The sequence below is a fragment of the Sarcophilus harrisii genome, chromosome 1, assembly GCF_902635505.1.
Source record: "Sarcophilus harrisii chromosome 1, mSarHar1.11, whole genome shotgun sequence".
In the NCBI taxonomy this organism is placed as follows: domain Eukaryota; kingdom Metazoa; phylum Chordata; class Mammalia; order Dasyuromorphia; family Dasyuridae; genus Sarcophilus; species Sarcophilus harrisii.
The window spans coordinates 691,405,389-691,424,771 of record NC_045426.1 but is presented as its reverse complement, the minus strand read 5'-3'; the positions used below and the strand labels follow the sequence as shown (position 1 = coordinate 691,424,771).

Genomic DNA, 19,383 nt, shown 5'->3' with positions numbered 1-19,383 from the left:
AGGGAGAGAGGGAAGGAGGGAGGAAGGAGAGAAAAGGAAAGAGGGAAGGGGAAGAAAGAAAAGAGCAAGGGGAGGGAGAAAAGCAAGGGGGAGGAGAGAGAGGAAGGGAGAAGAACAGAAGAGAAAGAAAGAGGCGAGATACTGTTGTTTTCCCAAGGTCACACAGGTAACAATAAGTGGCACAGCCAGGGTTTAAATCCAACTCCTTCAGCTCCAAATCCATATAATGGCTCTTTCTATTCTATCAAAGTAATAATGCTATCAAGTAACGTAATGCTGTAGGTTTGCTCATAGCTTCTCCCCTCCAGATCTCTCATAATTCACAAAGACAAAAGCCAAATGCTGTGACCCTCGTGGAGTCCACAGCTTCTGTCTCCAGCTGGCCAAGGAGGCCTGAGGGCTGGGTTAGGAGTCCAGGGTTCAAACCCTGGCTTTGTTGCTCATTCTCTATCTGCGGCTAAGCTAATCATTTCCTCGGTTCTCAATTTTCTCAGCAGTGAAACACAAGGGATGCACCAGTTGGCTTTTGGGGGGCTTTCCGGCGCTTCTGAATCCTTTGGGAACAAACCACCCAACTTGAGAAGACCCATGGTTTTTGTCCATGCTCTCCCCCACTGCAGGATGTAGCTCTTTCATGCTTTCACAGACCAATTCTTCCCCTGCTAGTCTCTGCTAATGAGCCTGTTGAAATTTAACCGGGCTGGTCCATTTGGCAGGCACACACTGGGCCCATTCTCAAAGCCCTTCCAGCTAGAAGAGACCCCCTCCAGACTTTGTGCTCTGCCAGTGTAGCCTTTGAGAACCCATGGTCACTTCCACATTATGAGTGAGGCATATGAACACTAGTGGAGGGAAGAATGGTCCTGATGCCCCTGGATTCTAAATCACCACTAGGTCAGACAGCCCCCTGCTCTACAGAAACTAGGCTAGAAGGAGGCTGAGTTGCTGGCTCTCACCGAGGACAGCTCCCAGTGAAATCTATCCTTCTTGTTAAGCACAAGAGGGCACGTGATGGGGTGAGGGGATGTTAGACAGCCTTACTTGCCCCAAGGATCCTGGCTGAATCATCTGATTGCCCGCAGCCCCACCTTCCGGTCGATTGTACCCAGAGTACCTGGCAGAAGCAGAGGCAGAATCGCGCCCCACCCAGACAGGCTTCCTCCCCAGGTGAGAGGGGATTTGGGAGCCAGGTAGGTTAGTCTGGATCATGTGAGCCACCCCACTTAGAAGCCGACCTCCCCTCTTTGCCCAGAGAGGTCTGAGCTGTGAGAGAGGAAAGGGCCATGTGGATGGCAAAGAATGGGAAAGAAAGTACCTACCCCAAGAACACAGGGGAAAAAAAATAGTAATTCTCCGTTGTGCGCCTTTTTTTTTTTTTTTTTTTTTTTTTGGAGTCTTCGTTCCTTTGTACTTTTGCAGTTACAGCTGTTTTTATTTGCCTCGGCTGCTGTGGTTTTAAAGGCCTATTTTCACATGGAATGTTATCCAATTAGTAGAGCAATGTGTTGGCTTAAATAAACACTCGGGGGGGAGTCGGCAGTAGGGAGACGGGATGGCTGTTTGCATTGGCAGGAAGAGCTATTCTGACTGTGGTAAACAACTGCAGCTTTAATTGCAGGGTCTCGATGGTTAATTTATACTTCCTAATTTCTCACTTTTCTGCAATGCGATGGAGCGGGGAACTTGGGCTGGACGTTGTGTCCCCACGCCCTAGCCAGCCTCTGTAGAGATGGTGGGGTTTTATACGGATGTGTTTCAGCCAGTTCAATCCTTTCTGTGTTCATGAAGCACCTGTGATGTACTGAGCCCCTTGCTAGTCAAACAGCAGTCCCTGACCTCGAGGAGCTTTCTGCTAAGGTCAGGAATGAGGGATACATCTAGCCGTAGCATTGTTAGAATGATTCTGATTCTGTAATTCTGTATTTCAAGGACTGGACAATTTGAGAGACAGAGACGGACAGAGGAAATCAGAAAAAAAAAAAAAAAAAAAAACAGGGAGAGTCAGATAAAGAATATTTCACCCAAAACTGAATAGCTATAGAGTAGAAATTCCCACGGGGCAGAGATGGTGTTTTTGACACTACTTGTGAGGTCATGGAAAGTTGGTGGATTTGTTTAGATAGGAAACCCTCACTAGAGAGAGCATTTCTGTGTGCAGAGACTTGTAGGAGTATTATGGAGAAGCACACCCACCCAGTCTGCCCTCAGGAAGCTTAGCCTTGAGTTAGAAATCACTGAAAATGTTGGTGGCTAAAGACCTAGGATGAGAAAGGAGCCATTCTGTCTCTCTCCTCAAATTATTGCCAACAAGGAAGAATAACTAACAAGCCCCGAATCTGGGTTCTGTTCACACTTTTCAATTAACACCATTTGTGTACGTGAGTGTATGAAAATGGTTTTGAATGTCTGGTCTTGCATTTCATAGCAGGGATTCGGTTTCAGCCAAGGCCTTTATAGACTGTGTCCTGTCATCGGATCCTAAGCTTTAAAGCACATCAGTTGGAGGCGTAAAACAGTGCCCATGTGGGCAGAATCCCATTCGTTAAGGCCTGACAGAGTCTCTTCCCATTTCCTGTCTGAATGTTAGCTGCCGTTTCTCCAGAGCAAGGAAAAAGGAGGTTAAGTTGGGAGAGTAGGGGTTTGGTTTGCCGTCTCCTCGTTCCTGGAACATCCAGAGGAGATGTCTGTGGGAGGCCGAACGGTCTTGGGTGAGAAATGGTCTCTCCCCCTTCGGGTCTTGAGAACTCCTTGCTGCCATCCCCGCTCTGCTGCCTGCTGTTCTGGGGCTTAGGAATGGTCTTGGAGTGACAGAGGCTTGGGTTCAAGTGCCATGTCTGAGAGACCAGATCAAGTGCCCAACCCGCACTGTTCCTCCTAAAGACTTACCTCCTCTGCCATTACGGATGGCTTATGTCCACACTGGTAGAGAACATCACCAGAAAAATCACAGATCCTTGACTGTTGTCATGAGTCACTTGTATCTTTGTGCCTAGAACTGGGCTTTATGCCGAGGGGATGCTCCCTAAAAACTGATTGAGGTTAATTAGTCAGTGATTAATGGTGTTTTAACTCCCTAACCCAAGAACATCAGTGTTGGGGCTATGACCTAATAGCTGGGCCAAAATAGTAGACCCAGAGGACCTGGATTCAAATCTTGGTCCTGCTTTTAGCTCTGTAACCACTCTGAGCCTTGGTTTTCACCTTGGGCAAATAAAGGGACTTGGGTCCAACCAAAATTCATCCGTAAAATGAGTGCTTGCTATACCAAGTACATTATTATCAAGAAAATACTCTTGCTACAGCATCAGAAGAAGAATGTCAGCTTCTAGAGGAAAGGAACAGTTTTGCTTTTGCTGCTGTTCTTTCTTTCTTTTTTCTTTTTATCCCAGTTGCTAGCATAGTACCCTGGACTTAGAAGGCACTTAATAAATGGGGACTGTGTGGGAAAACAGCCCTCTTGCCATAATATTCCCAACCTCACCTTCCAGAAATACCCACCCACTCATCTAGGCTGCTTTAGTTTTGTCTCTGCCTTGACCATCTCGCCCTTATTGGCCAAGGTGAGTTCCCTGGCATCCAACCATAGCTGGAACTGTAGCTTGCTGGGAGATTAGTCTCAGATGGAGTTTGATGGGAGTCAGACTCATTGAGAGAGAAGAACAAAGTCCTGATCTTGCCTGTCTGGGATGACAGAAGCACTTCTATTCACTGTCAGAAGGGTTTGGTGTCTGGCCATGATCCTGCGTGACAGGGATTCTTGGCTGGCTACAGCTAGGACTGCCTCTAGAAAAGTGATCCTCCAGATCCCTTGGGGCGAGTGGGAGAGTCAGCAGGAAATCAAGCATTTCTTCCCCCTCATTCCCATGGAACTACCTCCTAATCATCATCATTCCTAGGATTGTTGTCTTAGAGATAAAAACTGAGCCCCAGACTGTTGCAACCTATTCTCTTTCCTTTCCAGTCCAACACTGGTTTAACACCTACTATATACAGGACACATTGTGCTAGACACTAGAGGAGATGCACATTTTAGATAACAGTCCCTCTGCCTTCATAAGATTACGGTCTTACTGGAAAACAACTAAAAGAACAGGGCTGTAATATGCCAAATTACATGATATATAAACATTAGATAAATTGAAAACCAAATTGTCACATGAGGGCCAAAGGACAAAGCTATTATTAGCTTATTGGAGAATGTGTGGTCAAGAAAAGCTTCCTGGAAGAGATGACATTTTTATTCTCCATTAAAGATAGGAAGGGGAAGAGATGTACAAAGTCATAGAGGAGCATAAGAGTTTTCAGGGAAAGGGATAGGAGAATAGAACATGAAATAAAAGTGAGTAATGTGACATGTAGAAAGAAAGAAGGAAATAAGCATTTATTGAGCACCTATTGTGTTCCAAGTACTGTACACATATCTCATTTGTTCCTCACAATAACCCTGAGAGATCAGTACTTTTATTTCCATTTTATAGATGATGAAACTGAGATAGATAGAGATTTAATAATAATAGTAGTTAATGTGCTTATTATGTACCAGATAGTGTATTAGTAGTTTTACAATTACTATTTCCCTTGATCCTCAAAAAAATCCTAGACTGTATATGCCATTATTATCCCATTTTACAGATTAGGAAACTGAGGCAACCAATGACTTGCCCAAAGTCACAGAGCTTGTAAGTGGCTGAGGCTATATTTGAGCTGACTCCAGCCCAGCGCTTTATACTGCCCCAATTAGCTGTCTCTAGAGTAGAGAAGTACCAGATTATGGTGGTCCTTGAATCCCAGGCAGAGGAGTTCCTGCTTGACTCAATAAGCCATAGGGAACCATTGAAGATTTTTTTGATAGTTGGATTGCTGTGTCCTAACCTCTGCATAAGAAAGATTATTTTAGTAACCAGGAAAGATGACTGCAAGGGGAAGAGAGTGATTAGAAGATCTGTCTAGGAAGGTGGTAATGAAGCTAATAGAATTGGGGTTAGCCAGGACAGAGTGAATGTGAGGAATGGCGCAGAGATGGCAACCCGAGAACTTGGCAGGTAGGCTGTTAGAGAGGAAGAAGAGGATGAATGTTGGAGATGTGACCCTTAGGTTTAAACCTGAGGAAGGCTGAAAAAACACAAAATGAGGAGGAGGGTGGACAGTCTAAGAGATGAGCCATGAGAGAATCAGGAGGAGCAATGGATAGAGCACCAGCCCTGAAGTCAGGAGGACCTGAGTTCAAATCTGGTCTCAGACACTTAACCCTTTCTGGTTATGTGACCCTGGGCAAGTTGCTTAACCCCAATTGCCTCGGGGTGGGGGGGGGAGAGAAGGTAGAGATGAGTCCTGCTTCTCTCTAGGAGGTGGTGTGTAATGCATTCCAGACAGGAGCTGCTGCTCCCAGCAGGCAGATGGAAATTAGGAGGAAACAACAACCACCCTCCCCCCCCCTCCCCAATTCTAGAACATGGGAGCCGGAAGAGACCTCAGAAAGCATCTCGACTGCATCCCTCCCTCCGAGATGAAGGCTAGGGAAATATAGTGACTTACCCAGCATCACACGACCAGTTAGTCACAGGGCAAGCAATGAAGCCCCAGTGTTCGGCCTTTTATGCCTAGCCCTCTATTCTTTGGGATGAGGCAGAAGAAGAAAAAAATGCCCTTGGATTTCTTGGGATTTGTGTGCAGAAGATTTTCTTCCCCTGGGATATCATACCTAGAGGTTCTTGTTATATGAAAACCATCGGTAAAATGGAAGTGGGGGTTATGGAGGAGGAGATCTCTTAAGACCTCTCCCAACCCTGTCTAAAAGCCTGTGATCTATGCAGGCCCTTTAAAGCAAGGTGCCCAGCTCCTGGGCCGATGTCTTGCCCAAGGCCGCCGATGGCATTTGTTTCTAGGCAAGGGAGGCTGGTCCCAAGGGAGAGCTGCAAAAGGTCAGCCCCAGAGCTGGGCTGGCAGCGCTCCTGCGCCTTCCTTCCGCTTGAGAAATGGTCTCAGAGGGACAGTCACTTTCCAGCCTCAGGCCAGTCTGACTTTTTACCAAATCTCCTTCCTCCAAAACCAAAGGGCAAAATAGAATTTGGGAGCCAGCTTGGGAAAGGGCTAATCTCAGGAGCTCATCGGAGTAGGATAATGAGGAAGGCTGAAATCCAGGTGCAGGCGGCAGTCAGAAACAAGGCTGTGGAGAGGGCCAGGGAGGCAGACATTGGCCTCTCTGAGCTCTCCGCCCATCAAATCCCAGCCGCCTTGCACAGAGCCAAGGCAGGAGGTCCCCCTAAGGCTGGACGGGGGCCTACAGTCAAACCGAGGAATGGAAGAGGGAGACAGGCCAGCATTTTGTCGGAGAATATCGGGGCAGGAGGGAGAACTTTCAAGATCATCTTATCATTTGCCCAGTGTACGGACAAAGACGCTGATTTCCTGATAGGAGGGCTGCACTGGCCAGCCTCATGTAACTTAACTTATTGGAATCTGGGGCCTTATTTTCTCCCCTAATGGCAGTACCCACCACCCCTTAGGGCTGAACTAGATCCAAGTTTCCATATTACTTAGGCTTGCACTTATCCAAAGAATAGCTTGGCTCCTTTATGCTGAGGCACTGCAGCATGGTGGGTAGAGGGCCAACTCTGGAGTCCTTCCTTGAACATATCAGCTGTGTCACCTTGGGCAGGTTACATAAACTCTTCATGCTCCCAAACCACAGTGGCAGAAGAGGTTCCCCCACTAAAAGTTCCCAGATAAAAGAGTATGTTGTTGACTCTTTTTAGTGATGTCCAGCTCTTTGGGATCCCATTTGGCATTTTCTTAGCATGTACTAGAGTGACTTGCCATCTCCTCCTTCAGCTCATTTTACAGATGAAGAAACTGAGGCAAACAGTATGGCATGACCTGCCCAGGATCACACAGCTAAGAAGTATCTGAGACCAGATTTCAACTCAGACCTGGCACTCTATGCACTGTACCACCTACCTGCCCAAAGAAACTGTCATTTCATTTTTGAAGGACTTTATAAACCTTAAGACACTTTATCAATTCAGTTATAATGCTGATCATAATAAGAGACAAAGATGATCTCATATTGCTCCATGTGGGCGCTAGAGTAAAGAAGTTTAAAATGTATGGGTCATCCTGTACCTTGAGCGGGATACTAGAAATGCCTGATGCTGTTTTTGACTAACAGCTAGCAGGCAGAAGGCATGCCAGGATCCCAGATCCTTGGGGGACAATCCCCACTCCCATTTTACAATTGAATAAATTGAGGCCCAGAGTGATTAGTTAGTGTCTTTTATACTAGTAGATTTCACACCCACCCATCTCTGATCTTCAGGCCTTTCTTAGGACTTTTAGAGACAGATGAGAAACTACAAAATCCATACCGGGTACTGTTAGAGTGGGGAGGTAGAGAATCCTAATAACTGAGGGATTAGAAAAGCCTCACATAGGACCTGAGTTCAAATCTGGCCTCAGACACTTAACCCTTCCTAGCTGGGTGAGCCTGGGCAAGTCACTTAACCCCAAATGCCTTAGCAAAAAACAACAAAACAAAAAAAAAAAGAAAAGAAAAGAAAAGCCTCCCATAGGAGGGCTGTAGAAAAGATGGGAATGTTTTCTCTCCATTTTTTGGATCTGGTGAAGGGGATCACCCAGTCACATGGCTGTTAAACATCAACTTTAAGATCTGAATCCCTGTTTTTCCTAAATGTTCTTTCCTCTCTATCAGTAAACTGGAAGTCCCTGAAACAAGGTGTTTATGTCTAGAGTTTGGAGCCCCCCTAACCCTTCCCGTTTCCAAATTTCAATCAGCTGGCCATCTCGTCCACTCCAGAACCCTCTTCCATGTCTTCTGACTGGTGACCCCCCTTGCCTTTGCCTGAAGATCTCCAGGGAGGGAGGAGCCACTGCTGCTGGCTTGCTGCTCTAATTTGAATAGCTCTTTCTCATCGTTAGGAAGGTTTTCCCAATGTCAAGGCTAATTTGTTTCTTCTCATCGCTCATCCATTGCACAAGCCCAATCCCAAACAAATACAGGCCACATCAAACTAGGGAGATTGAGCAGGCAGAGAGAGGAGGCTCCTGAAAACAAAGCTGGAACGCTTAGGGTACATTATGTTCAGGTTGTTTAGGAAGAACAATTGTTGTACACGTGGGCCTGAGTCAGAGCCATGGTCAAGGCAGGGAGCTCATGGATTGAGGCGGGATCCCCCAAGAGCCTCTGTGCCTGTTCCGCAAGAAACAGCTTGGTGTCCTTGAGGAAGTGTGGCCACTTGGCCTTCCCCTCCACGATCACATGCTGGGGACGGAGACTCCTCGGGGTCCTCAGAAGGACAGGGAGCCAGCAACGCCAGGCTACCAATCAATTTCTGTTTCCCATCTTGAAATCTAAGCTCTCTCGATCAAGCCATTCTCCTGCCGTGACAGCTGAGAGCGAGTGTGTTTTAAAGCTCTGAATGGGCCATTTCGGATTCAAGTCCAGATGCATTTTTATATCCGCCTGGAAAAAATGTGGAGGCTCTGCTGGCAGCCAGAAGAGTTTTTAAAATTTAAAAAAAGAAAAAAAAGTTTGCTGCACCTGGCCCTTCCAGTGTTGTTTTAACACTGCTCTCTGACTAGTTTTTAAAAGGAACAGGCCTGCCTGGGGCCTTCTCCCTCTTGCCTCCCAGGCTTCCACCAAGATGCATTGTGGGGCTCCGGGCCCAAGAACTGCTTCATTCAGCTGTGTGACTCCGATCAAGTTACTGTCAGTGAATCAACATAAATTTATTGTATTCTTACTGGGTGCCTAGTGGATAGAGCCTGAAGTCAGGAAGACCCAGGTGAAATCTGGCCTTAGTTATTTACTGGTGGTATGACCCTGGGCAGACACTTGACCTCTGTTTCCTCTGTTGTAAAATGACCATTGTAACGGTACCCACCTCACAAGGTTATTGTACAGATTCACATGAGATAAGATGTATAAAGAGCTTAGCACAGGGCCTGGCACTTAGAAGATGCTAACCCTCTCCTTAATACTATAGTTGTACCAAAAATCAGAGTCAAGTTCACTGGGTTTCTAATTTGTGGACTTCATTATCTTCCCTTTTTAGAAAACTAGGACAATATTTGTCCTCATTTGCCAGCCCTGCAGTGCCTCTCCTATTCTCCATGATTTTAAAAATATCACCAAAAGTGGTTCAGTAATTATATCTGCCAGTAGTTCCCTCCCCCCTCCCTAATATTGGAGGATGTAGTTCATCTAACTTGGATACATCCAACTTACCTTAGTAGCCTCTTGCTGTCTCCTTTCTGAGCTGTGGATTATCATATCCCTATTGGCCATGTTTAATCTGTTCTTAATAGCCCAAAGGTCCTTCTTCCTTCTCACAAAGGACCTACCCAAATAAAAATTATTTTGTTCTGCCTTCTCTGTTACCAGTTACATCTTTTTGCCAATTCTCACTTCTTGGATCCTTGTCTTTCCTTTATTTATAGCTCTAAAAACAGGCAAAAACATTTATTGTAGCACTTGGATTTCCTTGACAACTTCTGTCCTGAGATTCACCATTTCTGATGGCATTTTTATATACCATCATCATATATACCAAATATTTATATTTATATATATTTTTTTATAAACTTGTAACATACTTTTTAGATTAACATTTTGTTGCCTGGCTTTGCTTCCATCTGAGATGGTTGGTGAGTTTCCTATGTATCCACATCAATTTTCTTCGGACAAATCATTCTCCTCTCCCCACCCCCACCCACTAGCCTTTCTCATTATATCTTTCTCATTCTCTTTACTGTTTCATCCATGGAAGTTTCCTCTCCCTCCTAGACTGATTTCTCCTATAGAATTTTAATCCATGAGAATTCTTTTTCTCTCCAAATTTAGGGAGTATGTTAGATTGCAGTGTACTTTTTCCTTTTATTCTAAGCACTTAAGAAAAAGTGGGACTTCCCTTCAAAATCCTTTTGTCTTTAACAACCTTTTGGGGAAAATCCAATACAAAATAGGTTTCTCTTCGCCCCTTTTACTTTGTTCCTACTCTTTTTTTTTTTTTTTAAAGAATGAAATTATCATTAAAGCAATCAGGAAATGTTTACCTCCTGTGCTTTTGGAAGAAAGAACCTCTAGTCTAGGTCAGGTTAATTGAAACCTCTTTTTCCTCCCCACTTACTCACTCAGTAATGCATCATGCCTTTGTACCTGATTTGTAATTTATTTCCTGGACTCCTTATCTATTTCCTCTTTCTGTCTTGGTGGTCTATAGTTTTCTCTGATGATATTGCCTCCACTAAAGTTTGTCTAAATTCCCTTATTTATAAAATGATGTGATAATAGTTGTATTGCTCACTTAATACAGAATTTCTTTGTAAACCTTCAAATGCTATTGAAATGACTTACACCACTCATATTAGCTATTAATTGCCTGGCCATATTGCCCTCTTCACTGACAGAACAACAGACTGCATTGTCCCTAGAAGTCTGGATTTCAAAACCTGTGCTGCAGGGAATATATTTTGATGGAAAAAGGTCTAAATTGAACATGCAGATCTTATATTCAAATCCCTACCATTACTTACTAGCCACAGAACCTTTAGTAAGCGAGGTTCACTTTCCTCATCTTTAAAATAAGTTTAGACTAAGTGACCTCTGAGGTCCTTTATCTGTGATCTTATGGCCTAGTTCTTCTTCCTCCTCACTTTATAACTTAGGATAAAGTCTCCTCTCTCCTCCATGCCTTAGTTTCCTTACTAACTTTGTGGCTACCTGTCAATGAGTGGGTACCATCCCCTGCTCACTAGTGCTCATACCTTAAGCGAGCCCATCTTCCTTCTTGCTAGTCAGGTATCTTTATTCTTATTCACATCCTGAGTTCTCTCCCTATTTCTTAGAGTTCCATTCCTCTCTTTTAAATAAGCACTTCAAGCTCTACATAAATCTTTCATGACTATTGCTCAACTTGGATCACCTAGGTAAGGTTGTGATTGTCAAGTTTTTTGAAGACTGTGAGGAACCTTTCTGAACATGAAAAAACCTATATGGTAGTAATTCTATTTACCTATGTGTTTATTGAGAAAATTGATTATGACCAAAACTGGATATTCACAAACTTGGATCTTTCTTTTCCTCAAATTATTACATATGTAATATGTTCCCTGGGTGCTTTGTACCTCCAATAGGATTTAAATAAATGCCACAACTATCTCTTTAGTTCTGTCTCTGGGTCACCAAAGCTGAGTGCCTGACAGATACAAGACTTAAGGGTGCCTAGAATTTGTACAGTGGCTAGGAAGCATAGGCTTACCATTTCAATACTGCCTACTCCTCTTGGGTTCTTTTGTATGACCTTGGTCCACCTGAAATCCTTAGTCTTTAGTTTCTTTTTTGCCTAATGATCGGGTTAAAAAAATGGTCCCTCTGGTTCTATGATCCTAAGGGAATCAAAGGGCAGTCCTTGGACAAGTCTCTACTGCTCTGCCTCAGTTTCCCATATGAATAATGGGAGGCAGTAGCCCCAATTCATACTCAAATCTCCCATGAACATTTTAGGTTAAGACTTACTTTGAGCCCCTCAGTAGGAAAATGCTTTCCAAAAATGGTGGTGACTATGTTAAAGGGGAGCATTTAAGCATAGGTCATACTCTCTCCTGCAGCCAGCAGTCTTCTATTGCCCAATGAAGTCGAGGTGCCCTTCCCCAGCAGAAGAAGAGCTCAGCTAATGGGGTCACCCTCCATGACTGGGATTTTAACATGGGAAATAAGGTGATTGCTTTCGAGCAGGCACCAATTACAGGCCTGGACTGTGGATATATTGACTGGTCAATCAGTCACTTGCAGTTCTCTCTGTAGGAACATAAGCAGCTAATTAAATAGATATGCCCAACCGTGCCCAAATCCTCCTTGGAGATCTGATGTCATGAGAGCAGGAACTTATGGCGGGCACTTTGCAGAGCTTTCCATGGCATTGAGTGGAGGTTGAATCAGGGCAGGAAGGAGAGGAGAGTAAATAAATGTATAGGTGATGTTCTGACCTAACAGAATTTTCTCTTGTTTCCTTTTACAGAGAGCTTTCAATGCCCTGTGCCATAGCACCCATTTGTACGGCAGAAGACTAGTCCTAGAATGGGCAGACACAGAAGAGACAGTCCAAGCCTTGAGACGGAAGACAGCTCAGCATTTTCATGGTAAGCTATTGGTGGCTTTCCTGTGCTGGTGACTTACCTTCTCCCACTGGGCTGTGGCCCATCTTCCACTCCTGCCCTTCACCTGCTCCAGGGAAGGAGCTAGATCTGCCTGGGCCAAGAGAGAAAAACTCCCCAACAATGAGAGCCATCCAGAAGTGAAGAAGTCTATCTCCTCAGGAGTTTTACCCACAATCTGGATATGTGTGAGAGCTAGCCTTGGTGCTGACCAGTGTGGGTGTGAGAGCTGGTCTTTGGTACTGGCCTGTGTGTGAGAGCTGGCCTTAGTGCTGAGCTATGTGGGTGTGAGAGCTGGCCTTGGTGCTAACTGGTGTGGGTGTGTGATCTGGCCTTGGTGCTGACCTATTGGATGTGAGAGGTGGCCTTGGTGCTAACTGGTGTAGGTGTGTGATCTGGCCTTGGTGCTGACCCATGTGGGTGTGAGAGCTGGCCTTGGTGCTAACTGGTGTGGGTGTGTGATCTGGCCTTGGTGCTGACCTATTGGGTGTGAGAGGTGGCCTTGGTGCTAACTGGTGTAGGTGTGTGATCTGGCCTTGGTGCTGACTCGTGTGGGTGTGTGGTCTGGCCTTGGTGCTGACCAGTGTGGGTATGAGAGCTGACCTTGGTACTGCCAGAACCATAGACTGGGGTATAATGAAACATTTAGATTTTCTAGATCTCTCTCTGCCTCCTGCTATTATACTGACCTTCTGATTTAGATAAGTCACTCACTCCTCTGTGAAATGGGGGTCATAGAACTGACCCACTGGCCTCTCTCACATGATTTTAGCAAGGACCAAATGGTGCAGTGACTACAAAAGCATTTATTTTTTGGACCACAAAGCACTCTATGGACAGAAAGGTACTTTATAAGACAGTTTTTAAATAGAGATTAGAAGATAAAGCATAGAGCCTAGAATCAGGAAGGTCTGAGTTCAAATCCTCTTTCAGACATTTACTAGCTGTGTGGACCTTGATTAAATGTGAGGAAGGAGGTGTAGAACTTGGCCCCCAGTTATGAAATCATGAATCTTTTGAATAGTCAAATGCTGTGTTGTATAAAAGACAAATGAGTGGATTTGAAGTCAGGATATTTGTATTCAGATCCCATCTCAAGCACTCATCAGCCTCATAACTTTGCCTTTGGGACTCCTATGCACCTCAGTTTCCTCAGCTGTGAAATGGGGGTGATAGTCCTTGCATTATCTACCTTAGCAAGGTGACTGTGAAGAAAGAGTTGTGTTACTCTTATATAGAAGCTGTAATGGTTGTGATTCCATACTCCTCTTGAGTAGATGCTAAGCAGTAGTGAGAAGTCCTGTGACTGGGATGTGATATCAGAAGGTGGGTCACATCTGCTTTGCAGAAGAGTGTTGATCCCTAAGAGATCCAGGACAAAAGAAACAGAGTTAAAATTTAATAGATGACTTGACAGTCAAAAGCTCAGGTCTCATTACAGATACTGGAGCTCAGAAGGAGTGCCTTCCTTTTATTGACAGCCATTGACAGACTCAAATGCACTCGTTGGCAAATATTTGTGCAAGGGACTGTCCCCGGAGCAGAGGTGTGGGCTAGAGATCAATGACCCCTTCCCACTTCCTCTCTTGGTGGCCCTCAACATCAGCTGAGAAAAGTCCCATCTAAGCAGTTCTAGCTGGCTTTGGAGTGAAGTACCTTTCAATAAATTGAGTACAGAAATGGAATTGTTGCCTAAACTTGGAAGAAAAACTCCTTGGTGAGCATTTGTGTGAGACTGTTCCATCCAAAGCCTTCAAGGAGCTTAGAGACAAGGGCCTGGGTTTGGGGAGCTGAACAGCAAGAAAAACCTATTTTCTCTTGTCCAAGGTGCCCCAGACACCTCCACTCTCCCCAGGCCTTTAAGGCCTTATTCAGACCTTTAAGTAGGTGAGATGGCACCTCTTGAAGTTAGCCTAGGCAAGCGACCCAACCCAAAGATTAATGGATTGGAATTATTGGCCAAGTCCTTCTAATTCATGATCTATGATCTCATGAACAGAAACAGCAATATGGTATAAGGGGAAAGAACACTAGCCTTGGATCTGGAGAACCTGAGTTCAAATTTTGGCTCTGCTCCTCAGGATCTATATTGACCTTGAATAAGTAACTGCACCACCTTGGTCTTAGTTTCCTCACCTATAAAATGCAAGATTCTTTCCTTCCCCAACCTTCTGAATCTTTGAAAGCAGTGGACTTTAGCATTAGCCATGGGCCTTTCTAACATAGGTATCACAGGGGAATAGTCATATAAATGGAACCATGCTTTGCCCCTCAGAGTTCTGAAGCTTTGTCCATGAAGGGATCTCTGCCACTCACCCTGATCCCAACCCCTCTGTGGCCTTGGAAAATGGTCTTTAAGGGTTGAATTAACAGAGAAATTGATCATTCAAAATAAATCACAGCCCATTTTCAGTCTGACCAACCTGGAAGGAAGGATCTATCTAAGCTCATGCTTTGTTGGGAAAGTCTTCCAGAGGCCAGGATGATCTCCATGAAGCCTCGCCAATCACCATTACCCAGTGCAAAAAGTCTGCTACGTGCCCATGCTAGGAGCCACTTCCTAAAGAAAAGTTGCCCTGGACCATCAAAATAGTGTAGAGTATGAAGGGAAGGGAGGTGGGAAGAGAAACAGGTGAGCTTCTGGTGGTGGAGGTGCAAGGTGAGAACAAAAAAGCGTGAACATCAGAGATTGTCCTTCTGTAGCATCTTGCCTCCAAGGAAAGAGCACATTGTATTTGAGGGAGATTATGTAGCATTCCAAGAAAGTGATAGACTCATAGAATTGAGAAGCAACCCCAGAAAGTCTTTTTGTCCCAGGGAAGTGGGGGCAGGTTGTTGTGGTGGAAAGGTCACATGCCGTGGTATTAATGCACCTGTATTTGAATCGTGGATCTGCCAGTTAACATCCTAAGTCAATCATTCCATGGGTCTAGGCCAGTTACTTTATCTGAAAGGTCCTTAGGAAACTACTGACAGCTAAGGCATGAATCCCTCTATACCTGCACCAAAGCTCTACTGAGATGAGAAATTCAGCTTAAATCAGCTAATGTTTATTATGCACCACATGTATGCAGGGTAGTAATGCAGATTGCTGAAAGTTTGGAGGCAGAGGGTAGGGATGAAGGAGACCTGTGATCTCACTGGTACAGGGGATGCCCAGAGAGCAAAGTTAAGTGACTTTCCCAGAGCCTTCCAACCAGTATGGAATGTAAGCAGAATATAAATCGAGATCTTGCTGGCTTGGAAACCAGCTTTCAGTCCCCAGTGGCCCATTGCCTCATTTAGACTAATGCAAGATTGTTCTTAAGCTCAAAAAAGTGAGGTGGGTACTGTGAGTAGTATCAGCCCAATTAACAGAGAAGGGAGGCCTGGGGTGAGTGATTTGCCCATGGTCACATAACTACTAAGTACCTCATGGGGGATTTGAACACATATCTTCCTGCTCCACATCCTGCATCTCCACCCTTAGCTTGACAAGGCAACTGGGCAGGTGGAGCAGCATCCCTTCACCCTGTCCAGGGTTCTAGAGCCCTGGCTCCCTGCTGCAAAGACAGATTCAAGTCCTAGGATGCTGTAGATTTGGAGACGAAAGCACCAGACAGATGAAATTCTTGGCCTTCAAAGAATAAAGCATAAATTCTGCTCACCGGATCCAGCTAGCACGTATACTGTTAAATAAACAAAGTGTACAGAGATTGATGCAAAATCATTTTAAAAGAGACCATGTCCCTTATAACTGGGCACTGGGCACTTGTGCAGGAGGTGCTCCCACTGAGGATCACGTACGCAAAGGCTAAGAGGTAGGAGATTTTGTTTTCGGACAGTTCCCCAGAGGAATCGCTGTCTCCAGATGATCCTCCGTGCTCAAAATGTACTCTCTGCTCATTTTCCCAGCTTAGAATACCCAGCTTCCTTCAAAGAGCAGCTCAGGGACCACCTCCCACACAAGGTCTCGTGCTCTCCCCCTACCCTGCAGTTGTATACACAGTCCCTCTTGAAATGATTTTGCATCACTCTGTTTATACCTTGTTTTTACTTAACAGTATACATGCTGTCTGAATTCTCTCCCTTCAGCCTTTTCTGTCTTTTCCCTCTTGTCAGAAACTTGCTGGTGCCTCCTAAATCCCCTGTTGTTGTTCAGTTCTGTTTTCCCCCCATTGTTCAGAGTTCTCTGGGATGCCAGCCTGGCGGATAGTAAAGGCAGATGTGGTCGGTGCCCAGTGCCCGCCCATCCTCCCTCAGCCACCAGACTTTGCCAACAAGTCACTCAATGTTCAGATTGAGACCCCGCGTCACCTTGGGTCTGGCTGCCTTTCTGCCTCCCCAACATGGCAATCTTGATTCATCCCAGCCGGGGCCATAAGACTGTGACAAAGGAAGCAGAATCGACCCCATGTGGAATGTTGGCTCAGGAATGAAAAGGAAAGGGTTTTAATGACTCGCGGGGTCCTGACAATAAGCTTTCTGGTGGCATTCTGGCCTTGGAGCCATCTTCAGGGGCTGCAGGGGTCTGAGAGGAGGAGGAGCAGGAGAAAGCCCCAGCACCAAACAAGAACCTTAGATTGTTTGCATGATGGAAACCTGTAGTGAGCACTGGCAGTGAGCTAAGCACGGATACCGTCCTCGCCCTTCGGGCAGGCTGAAATAGGCAGACCTGCCCAGGCTTGGGAGAGGGTAGGGAGGTGGAGGGCACACCAGCCAGGGTATTCCATGCATCCCCTCTCCCCGTCTGCTGACCACTCACTGCTAGACATGTGCTCCTGGCTCACAGCTTCAGCCATGGGACACCCAAGGGAGAGAGGGGGGAAAGGCCATCGCCGATGTATCAGAGCCAGAGTTTCTCCTTCCCCTGTGATCTTGCTCCTTTGGCTTCCTCCCCCAAGTCCAAAAGGAGCCATTTCTCCTTCTTTCCTAAGCTGCTCTATAAGAGTATCTTCCTCTTCCTCCTTCTATTCAACTGAGGTCGAGTCTGATTTCATTGTAGGACTGAAGCACAACAAACCAGATCCCCCAGCTGCATTGAAGGCTAGCCTCTGATGTTGATCTCACACACACACATACACACACACACACACACACACACACACACTGCACCCTACATCCCTGAATCTACCCTGCTATTTTTTCTGAAGCCCCCAAGAACTCCCAAAAACTAGGACCAATAGGTAGAAGTTTTAAGAGATGACAGCTTGAAACCTAGAGCATAGTAAGTGCTTAGTAGCTGCTCGTTGATCTGATTGATTGAGTCTAAGAAGACGTGCCCTCATACTGGAGCTTTCCATGACTGGACTGTCTTGTAGGTGGTAAATTGCCATTCAGGATCACAGGTGCAGAGCCAGAAAAAAAATCTCAGGGAATAGTTTAAATTAAATATTAATCAATCAGTCAATAAAATAAAATAAGTAAAAGTTTAAAAAAATAAAATAATTAAATTACAGCTAAAGAAATTCAGGACCAGAGAGAGGTGGGATGATTTGGCCAGCATCACATCACTGTTAAGGGATAGAATAGGTCACAGGGTCAGAGATTTAGAAGCAGAAGGGACCAGAGAGGCCATCAAGTGCAGGGCTTTCCTTTTATAGATAAGGAAACAGGGACTCAGTGAGATGGGTGACTTGGTCAGGATCACACAAGACATACGTGGGAGAGTTGGGATTCGTTCTTTCCACTGCATCATGACGTCAACAAAAATGGTCTGGCAGAGACCGGATGGCCACTCGTTAGGTTTTCTGGGCCAAGTGGAGGATTGGACTGGATTCAATTCTATTTGGCAAATATTTTTTCAATGTCTACTGTGTGCAGAGTTGACGAGATGACTTCTAAGGTCCCTTCCAATTCTGCGAGTCGGTGGGGTTTTATTGATTTATTCTTCTAATTCTACTTCCAAAAGGTCTCCTTCTGTAGGTGAGCCAAGCCTTTAACATGAAAACTGGGGGATGGGGGGAGATTCCTAGAGCTTTCTGAATTCTGAATGCATGTCCCATCCCTCCGAAACTGATTTGTTTTTCTTTTGCATAAGCTGCTTTTGGATCCCAAGAAATGCAGGGGCTGTGATACTCCCCCAGCTGCCAAAGGCATAGGCTTCTGAACAACATCATGGGGAGGGCTACTTGAAATCATCTGAAAGTTGCCCCAAGGTGCGCCTAGATAGAAGAATTAGTGACACTAAACTGAGGGGGACGGGGAGTCATGTGGTGTTTCAGAAAGAATATGGCTGTTCTAGGTGTGAATCCAGGCTCTGCTTCCTAAAGAAGTCCTTCTATTTGATCTCAGAGAACCTCAGCAAGGGAGAAGTGAACTCTGTTCCCTTCTAGCCAGATAGGGCTGTGAGTAGGGCACTGACCTTGGAGACAGGCAAAGCTGAGCTCAAATCCAGCCTCAGACACTTACCAACTGTGTGACCCTTTTGCCTCAGTTTCCTCATCTGTAAATTGACAATAATAAAGGCCCTACCTCCCAGGGTGGTTGCGAGGATCAAGCTTAGCACGATGCCTAGGACATAATGTCATATAAATGTTCGCTATTATTACTATTAATAATAGTCCAGGCCAGTGATCAGATCAGCTTCTGTGCCTTCCTCCACTTCCTCCCTTTCTCTCTCAGCCTCCCCCCAAGGAGAATGAGATTTCCCAATAAACCTTTGGGGCCCTGGTTGCAAGGAAGGAGCTGCTCTTCTGAACCCATGGTCAGGGAGGGTGAGCTGAGAGAGCATGAAAAGAAAAAGAAAGAAGGAAGGTGGAGGGCCCGGCTGTGGCTGTGTCCCTTTCTTCCCAAGCATGTTACAAGCCAGCAGGATCACAGTGGCCAGAAGCTTTCAGGGTCTTGGCAGGCCCTGTACCCATAAGTGCAGCCCGGAGAATATAATGGGGCGGCAGAAATCCAAGGACAGAATCCTCTGGGTTGCCACTCTCCCTAGCCAGAGAGGCCTGAGCAAATAGGTTTTATTTGGCCATGAGCGGAGCTCCACAGCTTGGAGTTTTCTCATTCGAACCAAGGTAGACAGTTCTATACTTACCTTTTACCTCCTGAGCCGAGTGCTAGACGAGACTTGCATTTTAAGTGAGCCACAGGCAGAGACTTGGGTTGCGTTCTCATTCAAAGCTGTCTCAGGACCAGGACTTTGAAGGGGGTTCAGTTCCTAGAACCAGAGCCCTAGCTGAGAGTGGAAGGTCCCCGAGAGCCAGCATGGCACCTGACTCCTTTTACAGATGA

The 19,383-nt window shown here is 45.5% G+C and overlaps 1 protein-coding gene across 3 annotated transcripts in view; it reads left to right on the top strand.

Moving 5' to 3' along the window:
• The window catches only part of RBM19 (RNA binding motif protein 19), a 160,117-nt gene that overhangs the window by 100,122 nt on the left and 40,612 nt on the right, over positions 1-19,383 (top strand). For all 3 annotated transcript variants that reach the window (XM_031948650.1, XM_031948648.1, XM_031948649.1), the window contains exon 23: positions 12,036-12,156. In XM_031948650.1, the coding sequence (XP_031804510.1) occupies positions 12,036-12,156 (121 nt within the window). The remainder of the gene's footprint in view (positions 1-12,035; positions 12,157-19,383) is intronic.